Source organism: Limulus polyphemus, unplaced genomic scaffold (assembly GCF_000517525.1).
Source record: "Limulus polyphemus unplaced genomic scaffold, Limulus_polyphemus-2.1.2 Scaffold618, whole genome shotgun sequence".
Classification (NCBI taxonomy): Eukaryota; Metazoa; Arthropoda; class Merostomata; order Xiphosura; family Limulidae; genus Limulus; species Limulus polyphemus.
The window spans coordinates 113,704-125,403 of NW_013666228.1; the positions used below are offsets into that span (position 1 = coordinate 113,704).

The following is an 11,700-nucleotide window of genomic DNA, read 5'->3' on the forward strand; positions in this document are numbered from 1 at the left end:
AGTGGGATTGATCATCACATAATAACGCCCCATGGCTGAAAGGGCGAGCATGTTTGGTGTGACGGGGATTCGAACCCGCGACCCTACATATAGCGAGTCGAGCGCCCTAACCACCTGCCCATGCCGGGTGTAACAATAGAGTGAATAGAGGTTGAAGTTCGGATGCCAGACTCTGATATGTTGGAGGACAAAAAAAAAGTTGGGTTTGTTTTGAATTTTGCACAAAGCTACATGAGGGCTATCTGCACCAGCCATCCCTAATTTAGCAGTGATAGGTTATAGGGAAGGCAGATAGTCAACACCAATCACCATCAACTCTTGGGCTGCTCTTTTACCAATGAATAATGGGATTGACCATCACGTTATAATGCACCCATGGCTGAAAGGAAGAGCATGTTTGGTGTGACAAAGATTCGAACCAGTGACCCTCAGATTGCGAGTTAAGTACCCTATACACCAAACCATGCTAGCTCTGACAACAGAAAGGTGGGAGTAAAAATACAGAGGGGTTGTGAACCCTCTCAATGGCTTGTAATTTTAACATTGCCATCTCGAGGTGTTGAAGGTATGTAGGATTAGATGGGAGATGAAGGAGAGAAGTTGGGACTGAAGGGGGAGAAAAAAAAGACCAGATGATCACTGGCAATTACACTGGTGAGTAAGATGTTGGATGGAAATGAGATGAGAAGTAGAGGATGGAAAGGACACAGCAATAGGACAGGGATAAGGCCAGGATGATGTATAGAACTGTTGGGTTGAGGTTGGGACAATGGGGAAAAACAAAGATCAGGAGAAGAGATTGATAGTAGACAGCTGAAGCCCTTGATATCAGGGATGCCACCATAAAGAAATGGGGGAAAATGAAGGTTCTGGGGAAAGGTGAAAGGGAGACAGACTTGAGATAGGAGGGTAACTCTTCAAAAATGTTCCAACAACAGAAGAACCAGGTAAGATGAGAAATGCAGAGGAAATGGAATGGTCCATGGTAGCAAAAAAGGAGAGATATATAGATTTCCGAGAAAGGAAAACAGAGGAACAGAGAAGAGATAACAATAAGAAGTGAAGGGAGGAAAGGTACTGAGGAATGTTAGAAGAAAGTCATGAAGATGGGAAAAGTGGACATTAGAAAGGGAAATAGAAGATAATGAATATCACTCCCAAAATGGCAATAGTGACTCCAAAGACTGGAAAATCTGACTTATCAAAGGGTCATATACTAGAGTCAGTTATTGTAGGATAGTGAGGTGTAAAACTGTGGGAGCAAAGATGAACCCAAAAGGAAGTGGTAAGAACAGATATAACATGAGCAGGTGGGGTAATGAAATACAAAGAAATCACGAGGATAAGGTTTATGTAAATTCAACAGGAAAAGTCAAAGGACAATGGATTAAGAGAAAAATTGTACACACCAGAGAAATAAGGTGATAAAAGTTGCAGGCAATGTGAGGGTATTAGTCATTAGGTAGAGTAGTTCTCAATGCAAACATGGAGGCGGAAAATGGTGCTCTAATTAATCCTCTTCAGTTTAAGGCTCAAAATAATGGGAAAGAAAGAGTGGAAAAGACAGAAACAGAAAATCCTGGCAGCATAATGAATCCCATTGCACGATGGAAGATGGCTGTTACATCATCCACAGCTAAGGTACTTCCCACAGAATGGCAGTAGTTTGTTCTGTGTGAGGAGGTTCTTAATTCACATTAAAATGTGACTTCATATTAAGTATAATAAACTCAATCAAGTGAGATCAGCTGGGAGTTTTCACAAGGCTGATGGCTTTCAAATCTCTTTGGCAGAATGTACAAACTCAAGAGGAAAGAAGCTATTCTGTGTGCAAAAGTGAGTATTTGTTTAAGAATTTTAAAATTTTGCAACAATACTAAGTGGACAATGAGGGTTTGCACCTGAGTATTATTACTTATCCATGTGCATGTGCATCTTTTTAATGAAGCAAGCTCATGAAAAATCACATAGAAAAGAAGTGCTTCCTTATATTACAAATAGAAATCACAGACAGACAGACATACACGCAAGTGGGTGCATGCACATGTCTGTTTATGTGTGCCTGCCATAGCTTCAAGAGGAAAGAACCTAGAAACCTGAAATTTTGCATCCATACTAAATGAAAAACCACATAGAAAAAAGTGGTTCCTTATAACACAAATTATAGATATAAATCACAGACAGACAGGCAGACAACAAATATTTTTTCAAATTTGTAGTTTATACATTTCATTTTATACTTTCAGCACATAGACTTTTAACAACAATATTAGGTTATACTTTTATTGCTAAGCAACATTATATAAAAGCCATTGTTGGAACACATTGTTACCTATATTGTTCAATATGTTAGAAGCTGTTATATAAGGAATCACTTCTTTTCTATGTGGTTTTTTTGCTAGATTGCCTCTGTGATATATATTTTTAATATGAGGAACCACTTATGTAATTATAATATAATAATATTATTATAGAGCGTGTCTGTATGTGATTTCTTTGGGAAAACAACCAATATTGTCTAATCTGAAGAACTGCAACAGTAAAAAATTTTAATAGATTCTGATGAAATGTGATAGAAATTTTTGATATCAAATACAAATGTGAAATATTTAACACAATGATAAAGTTCTTTGTTAATAAATAATTATTAATATACTGTACTTTTTTATGGCTTTTTTATGTTTATGAAAAATAAAACTTTTAATATATTTTTGACTGATCTTCTATGCTATAGTAGGTTCAGAATATACACACTCACATATTCAACTAGAAATGTCAACCTAATAACCCGGGTGAAGCCGGGTACTTTTGCTAGTGTATATACATAAAAGAGAGTTCAAAATACATACTGCTAAATCAAACAAATTCTACAGTTTTCTAATTTATGAGGAAAATATTTTACTAAAAACATTAAACTTATTATACATATAATAAAAATATTTGTTTTCTCCTAGTTTTTACGAGTACACTTGGGAAACACAGAATCCTGTATTTTTGCCAAGGACTCTCATCCTTGATAAATGCCATTTGGATAAGGAATTAGGGCTGAGGGATAATCTAACTGCATCAAGTTAAATTAGATTCTTTATTCTGGGTTATGAAACACTGTTACAAATTGATTTCAGAGAAAACCTACATTTGACAAAAAAGTAACTATAAACACCTAAAATAAAACATTTATCTGAGTTACACTAAGTAGGAAAATAAAAAAAGCTACACAAAATTACTTACAATGATAATTATAATAATAATTATTGTCAACTTTATGTTCTTCATCAGCATTGAACGAGCAAGACCTCTACTGGATTTGCGAAATGAGACAGACTGAAAAAGAATAAAAATAACACATTAATAAAAAACTATTAATTTTAACTTAAACTAAATCACAAAACACATGTTAAACTGATGAAAAAAACTTAATACCACTGTTATCATCATGAAATATCATCAACTTGAAAAGAGTAGGAATTAAATAATATATTTATTAGTATATTATACAAACAACACACACATGATCTACATTTATGTTAGTTTTTACATTATTTAAATTAGCCTATCAAATAAAATTATAATTAAATAAACTTAAGTCTAAAATTAAACATTATTTTTATGGTTTAATATAAAGGTAAAGGGGAAATTTTGTGCTTCTTGTAGAAAACATTTTTGAGTTGTGGTATTCTGTATTTAAATGCAGTTAAGGCAGTGTTGTGTATTTAAAGTAATTAAGACAGTTAAGTAACTGCCTATACTACTCACATATGAGGTTAGGTATGCAGAGCTCTGAATGAATCTGATGGCTGTGCAGGGCATTGCAATGACTGTGAAGTTAAACCTAAGTGGATTAAATGTATTTCACATGTGATACCCACCAAATACCCCTAGTACAAAAAACACTTTGAGCCAAATTGTCTGATTAAATATGACAAATTGATCATCCTTTAAAACTTAACAAGGTAATTCTAAGTTTCTATAAACAAACGAAGAAATTCACATACAAAATCATAACACAACACTGCTGTCTGAGATGGGGTTCAGATGGATGACAGGTCTATTTCCCTAAATTTCTCTCTCTTTGCAATGAATAGTACTATCTACATCCACCCCCCTTATGCATATGATGTCATTCATACTTCCATATTCCCAATTTCATTTTTGCATAGAATTAATAATGCTTAAAAAGCTTTTCATGTAAATATGGTGATGTTTTCCGTACTTCCCTACTCCAATTTCCTTATTATTTAAAAAGCTTCCCAAGCATGCATACATGTTACTCTTTTGATTACAAAGATACCAGTAAAATTACAAAGTTATTTGAATTTATACAAAAAACAAAACTTTAATTAATAGTTTTTTTTCATGTATTTGTCCAGAGCAACAATAATGTTAATTACACATTTAAAGATACACATTTCTGTTAAGAACTAAAAAAATAGTTTGGTTAATGCTCCAACTAGTTGTATATGTTACATGAAAATTAAAAGATCTCTTCTAAAACTGAAACACAACTCTTGCATTTCACAAGCACCAAACTGTTTTTCTCCATAAATTCTGTAAAGCTACATAAAAAACAAAACTTTTAACTGATCAAAATATTTTAAAGAATAAAAAAAATGAAAAAAGTATATGATCATACATATTAAACACAAAAATATGTATTAAATAACAAGACTGTTTTTGTCATTTCAAACTTCTATTAAATCGTGCATTTGCATAAATGCAAGTTATTTATAGTATTTTTATAGTTAAATGAAAAACAGCAAATAAGATAATTAAATGTCCCTATATATATATTACGAATTTAAAGGCTATTTCACTTTAAAATAATCTCTTTCTTACTTATTTTTCAGTTGAAACTTCTATGTTTTACAGTGGAGATGAGGAAGCTGCAATTGAGGTGAAAACATAAAATTAAGAATGTGACAAAGACTAGGAAAGGCTCTTTCCTAGATAAAAGACTTTTGTTTGTCATGGACTAAGAGATTAAGCAGTGGCTAGGATAACCTCAGCTGCTGCCCCAACTCCACTTCTACTAGTCACCTCCCTTAAGCAGGAGATATGACAGCAAAGATGGAACATGGTCACAACAATCAATCCAGATGTCCTGAGACCAACTGAAGTTGTCACTATGGATCTCTTAGACACTTACAGTCTGGGATAGACACTATAAGATGTTATGACACAGATGTCATGGTTTCCTTTGGAATGACTGGTCTCTCCAGGTTCAGTTGTCATGACTATAATAATTATTCCATAAAAGTGGTACCTAGAGACACCTAGAGCATGATGGAAAGAACCCCTGTTTTAGCTGTGGATGAAGGATTGTTTGTAAGCAGAGTGGATGCATATTCTATTGTAGCCAAGAACACAGCATATGCAGGAAGGTCAACAGTGAGTTATAAATGCAGCTACTCCAACTAGTTTGTTTCTAAATTGGATCACATAGTCACAAGCTTGCAATGAGATGTATGGTGACTAGATCAAACAACCACGTACTTGATGTCAAATGGTATGTGCCTTTAATGATACATAGAGATGATGCTAAGTTCCTAGTGGACAGTGGACCAGTTAGGGCCTTTCTTAACCTTGTTGTGTACCAAGCAGTCTGAGAGAAAGACCACTACTTTGTCCAGTGAACACAATTTCATCTGGGCAAAGAGTAACAAATTAAATGAGAGTTTAGAGGTGCTTTGTTGACTTTGGCTGGAACTGCCTCCAACTGAATCAAAATAGTTGTCTCCACTTTTAATTGAAGCATTACGGATGAATCTGATGCAGACATACTCAACCAGTTTCTCTTGTGTAACAAGTAAACTGTAAATCTGCACAAAACCACTCAAAGTCAGTCAGATTGGACATGTAAACAATTAACTGCAAATGACTAAATTGAGTAAGAGGTTATAGTGCTCTGAATATGCAAGTGGTGTGATATGGATGCAGTCTAGTGTATTGGTGCCATCCGCTTCAGTAAAAACCTGACACAATAAACACAGTTTTCTATCCAGAAATCAGGCTGCACTTACTCAAACAATTATCTAATAATGGAATTACACAAGTGTTGGTCTGTAATTATGGACTTTCAGCTTTCCAGCTTCCAGTTGAAATGGTCATTAGCATAATGATGGAAGCAAAAATGATGTTGACTAACCATGTTAAAGCACATGTATGGCTTTCCAAACATCTGAGGTAATTGAACGATCTGAAGGATTGTACTACCCATTTGTACTCAGTAAAGTGACAGTAACTAAGTAAATTACTCATACAGTTTGCTAATATGTTTGTAGGACCATATGGCTGTTTATTAGGAAGGACAACAGTAACACACCACATAGACACAGGCGATGCATATGTAATAAAATGGAGAGTACCTTGGAATATCAAGAATGTTGTCAATACTGAAGTCAAGTACATGATAAAGGTGGAATAACACAGAATAGTTATTGTGTGGATGTTAAAGAGAACTTCAAGATTCACGGAAATGTCTAGACAAGTTGGAAAGAATCTGTTGTTTTAAGATGCTAGATCTGGCTTTTGGTTACTGTCAGTCAAAGTAGACAAGGAAAGTAGGCCTAAAAACACTTTCAGCATTTGGTAAAAGCAGTATGAATTCCTTGCCATGCTATTCAATCTGTGTAATACATATGTCACTTTCATGAAGCTAATGGAATTTATACTTCAAGATGCCAGAAATAAAGAGATATCTGATCTATGTGAATTACATTTTAATGTCTGACTACACTTTTCAGGCCACTGCTGAAAATCTTGGATTAGTATTTCAGCATGTCAAAGATGTAGGATTGAAATCCAAGTCAAACAATTGTGCATTAATATGCATGGATGTGGAGTTTCTGGGTCACACAGTAGGAAGGTATAGACTGACCAATGATCCTGCAAAGGAAACCCAATTATTAGCATCATAAACCCTAAGACTTACTGCTTCGCCACTGGGGGGTGGTTTTCAAGCAGTACTGTCACAGATAAAGGACAGCTAAATCATGCAACTGTTTATACTGTAACAACTCCTGAAAAGTGATACATTATGATACAGAAAGAACTGCTTGCTGTTGTAGTATTTGATTAACATTCAATAAATGCATAGACCATGTGTTATTGAAGTAACTAACCATATCTGAAAGTGTGGAAGGTATGACTGAAAATTAGATAATGACACTGCAGCAGTACAACTTGTTGTACAATAGTGTTTGGATTGGCAGCATGAAAATGCTGGTGGATTATCTTGCCAATCAGAGAGCATGTGTCCATTTGTTGAACGTCTGGATCCTGGACACTATACAGTGGTCAAAGCCATTACTACAGCAGCAGTGATAAGGAAACACACCAGCATAAACATTTCTACTTTTGAATAGACACCACAAATAACCAATCAAAAACTTCTGGGAGATCAAGTGAAAGTCCAGAGAGTCAGCTTGTGTGCTGTTTGCCATGTAGCAAGGTAGTGATCTACATGACATATGGCAAATGTGTAGTCAGTCAGGAGTGCAGAGTGGTGTGTTGTATTGATGTTATGAACCAAGGACTAGTGGACACCAGGAGATGTCATGCACCCTTGTATACATGCACGTTTTTTTTTTCTGGTCACATTTGCTTAACCTTATCTTGACGGGTCTTCCTATGGTCATGGATCAAAGGGCATGTCATCAATTTTGTACACTTATATTCAAAATTTTATTGAACTACTATTTGATGAATGTATGTCAATAAGTTTGGTATCAAATTGTAGATTATAATTCAAATTTTAGTATTATACATTAATTAATTTATTAATTCAAAAGTAAATATAAAAAAAAATTCCTAAATATCAATTGTTGTGTGTAACATGGTATTTTGAATGTAGATTCGGTTCAAATTAGATGTTTTGTGATGTCCAAATACAAAGTCTATAGTTTCTTACGAATTAGAAACTCAAATTACTGATATTGACTAGCTAGAATATAAAAATAAGAACATTCTATCTTTTCTATTTTCTGAGATATTATATTTAGTGAATCAACCTAGGTGGCCCCACCCACCTTTTCCATTTTTGGAAATACTTGCTAACGTACATCTGCTTTGCTCTCTGATGTGTGTATAACCAATCGAAAGCTCAGGATGTCCACATCATGTTTTTTCAACCTCTGCAAAGTGTTTTTGCGAGAAAACCTTCTATTTCATGGTAGAATTGGAGCAGAAAGGTAAGAGATTTAAAGAAACTCGAAATATCATATTTTATTAGTACAAATTACAGAATAGTTAATAAGCCTAATAAATTATAGTGGATTTCTGTGGTATTGATATAGTAACTTATGATTTTTGTTATTTAAAAATGCATATATAAAACCTAAAATAATTATTTTTGTTTTAGATCCTCCACATGCAAAATTTGACAAGGCTTAGCAAATTACAGCAAGCTGCATACAAGTACAAAGCTCAAGTAAGAGAGATCATTGTTTTCTATACTTCATTTTTTATTGTTCCATGTTTTAAGAAAAATAACTACAATTAAAGAACTTATTTGTAAATAGTAGTAATATGTATACATATGTAATGTATTATAACCAAAATGTGACATATTTTACAAAATACTGGTCCACTAGAACAAAGCCAAGACAGGTCACTTTGTAAAGGCCAGTTTTATATTACTGGATACAGTAACATGGATGCACGTGTGCAGTATCATTGCAATTTCTGTAATGTTAGTCAGACACAGCTGAAAGGTCAATAAAATAAAAGTGATAAATATATATAGACTTATAATGTTATGAGATTCAAGCTATTTAGAATAACATTTGTGGTTTCATGTTATAATTTATAATTATCTGGAGGTTATTAGAAGGTTATAAAGATTTTACATGTGAAATTTGACAATTTTCTGATGCATAAAAGTATTTTTAATCTTAAAATCAAAATTACTTTGCATGTTGGATAGTCAACATTCGAAAATAAAAAATGCATGAGCAAATCTATACTTATATAATCTTAAAACTTCATAAAAAATCTGATATTCTGTGTACGAAAGCCTTGTAATGTTTTCTGATAATCTGCAAAATTTTGTGAAGATAGGGATACTGTATTGAAAGTTACAGTATGAAAACTATAACAAGCATAAAATGGTTATGAGATCAGTCCATGAGACTGAGCTCGTAGTGAGAGAGTTACAGATGCTGAAAAATAGTTTTAAAACTGCAACACATGCTACCCAAAAGAAAAACTAGTCATGTAATGGAATACTCTGGTAGAAAGTTAAAAGTTATTCTTAGTGGATAATGGACATGAATATAGCTGTAACTCTACCCACAAATTAGGAAGTTAACCAGTGTGTGCTGGTCATTATCAGTTACTTCACTTTGGAACTGAAGCTCATTCATTAGTTGATATTTTAATATAGTACACTGCTGAAGTGTTAGCTGAACAATGGATAACACAGTCTGAAATACCTGGAAAGATACATAAAGATCAAGGACTGAATTCAGCAGCCAGGTATCAGGTTTGATGAAAATTCACACTTCATCGTGTAATCCTTACCCTGATGGTTTAGCTGAATAGAAGACACAGACTGTCAAGCACATATTTCATATATTTGTGAACTCTGAATGAACCAACAATGTGTTTGTTGAAATTTGTACACAGCTAATCAAAGACTATCTGTACTAGCAATATCTAATTTTGAAATGATAGAGAGAGGGCAGCTAGTCAACACCACCCACCACCAATTCTTGGGCTAGTCTTATACCAACAAATAGTGGGATTGACCATCACATTATAATGCCCCTAAGACTAAAAGGGCGAGTATGTTTGGTGATGGGGATTCAAACCCATGACACACAGATTGCGAGTCAAGCACCCTAGCCACCTACCTATGCCAGGCCAAAGGAACTTGGTACAACTAACAGTATACCACAGCACCACCCCCACATCTATCTTCTACTTAAAATTCACAAACAAGGTTATCTTCTCCATTCCATTGTAAGGCCTCCAACTGAACTATAAAAATCCCAACAGTGTGTGAAAATACTTGCATTAGAAAGAAATTATTAGCAAAGTTAACATTAACAGCACAACCATCAACAAGAAAATTTAAGTTACGGTGGTAAAGCAGAGTTTAAGTAAGATCCTCTGGCACTTAAGCAATAAAGCACATGGAAGGTGGGAAAGTGGAGAATTATGGATAAGTGATACATATTCTGCAATGCTTAAAGGACATTCAGAAATGTAGAGTTACATGTTCTGTTGAGAGCATGAATTCAAATTCAATAAGGCTTACAGTATATCACAGTTAAGTCTACTTGATTTGAAAGTGAATACCACACTTTCTACATTAAAATACTCCAAAACAGTAGTGCATATATGATAAAATTCATAAATAAAATGAACAGCATCAAATTTCCATATACTATTCAGTACCAGAAGTGGTTAGAAATAACTAGTTTTATGCATGCATGCATAGTTAATTGAAAGAAAACCTACCGTGGCATTCAGATTTTCTGTTTTATCCACCAAGAGCTCTAATCTTTCTCCTCTACTTGCAACTGTGTCTACAATGAAAAGAAATATAAAGCATGAACATGTACAGTAAATTATACCAACATAGTCTTAGAACCTTAGTATATTTTTACTCAAGTCATAAAAGTACACGAGTCCAGAAGGTTTTTTCTCTCTTAATTTGAATGACTTGTATTTGCTTGCACAATAAATTGTTTCCATAGATACAAGTTGTGGTGGCAAGTGTGACAGGTTTATTTGGGTCAGGCTGAATTCCTGCCCATTCTATAATTTCATGTTGCCTTGGGAAAACCTATGGCCAGATAGATATCAAAACCTTTTGGAAGAGAAATGTTCCTACAGAAGCACTGTTAACGATTTAAAGGCAAAGTAATCAAAATCTTGAAGAAGAGTTCTCATTGTTCTTCATGAATTCATTTAAAAGAATTTTATGATTTACTTTTGGATAACTTTTACACTGTTGGTTGAACACTTGTCTGTATTTACCGATGCTTTTTTGTCTTTATAGTTTGATTTCAACATTTAGCTGTAAGTTAGCATTTTCTTAAATCAAAAATGTATTTTCAATAATACTTATGTCCGCTCACACTACAGCTATTACTCAACTTCTCAGGTTTTTTTCCCTTTGCCCATCTAAGCATTGGTCTACTTTTTTCTTGCTTGCTCCAGTCTTTTATTCCCTACTTAATTGCCCTTGGCGATATCTGTCGTGTAACACTCTCCACCTACATCTATGCAACCTCTATCCTGGCACATGTATCAACAGTGGTGTGTTACAAGGAGGGTGAGCAAGTGTAAGCACCTCGTTCAGATAATATTGTCACTTTTTCGAGACCAACTCAAGCCATAGTTTCTAATATATATAATAATTTCTCCCTTCTGCTTTTGTATTATATATTCTGATAATTAACTCTCTTTACACGAACATGGTTGAATTGACCAACCATATGACCACTTTGTACTCCTTTAACCCTTTCGAGATGGGTCACAGGTGAAAGGCCATGTCATTTCGTTTGACTTGAACTCAAAATTTTATTGAACTACTATTTCATGAATTTATATCAATAAGTTTGATATTAAACTGTAGATTATAATTCAAATTTTAGTACTATATATTACTAAATTTCTTAATTTAAAAGCAAATATTAAAAACACAGATAAACATTGATTTTTGTGTGTCACATGGTATGTTCAATGCAGCAC

At 34.0% G+C, this 11,700-nt stretch overlaps 1 protein-coding gene across 2 annotated transcripts in view; it reads right to left on the minus strand.

The window, feature by feature from the left end:
- LOC106459498 (vesicle-associated membrane protein 7-like) overlaps positions 1-11,700 on the minus strand; it is a 45,013-nt gene that overhangs the window by 6,948 nt on the left and 26,365 nt on the right. For both annotated transcript variants that reach the window (XM_013919122.2, XM_013919124.2), the window contains exons 7-8: positions 10,462-10,529; positions 3,232-3,324 (exon numbers count right to left, since the gene is read on the minus strand). In XM_013919122.2, the coding sequence (XP_013774576.1) occupies positions 3,232-3,324; positions 10,462-10,529 (161 nt within the window). The remainder of the gene's footprint in view (positions 1-3,231; positions 3,325-10,461; positions 10,530-11,700) is intronic.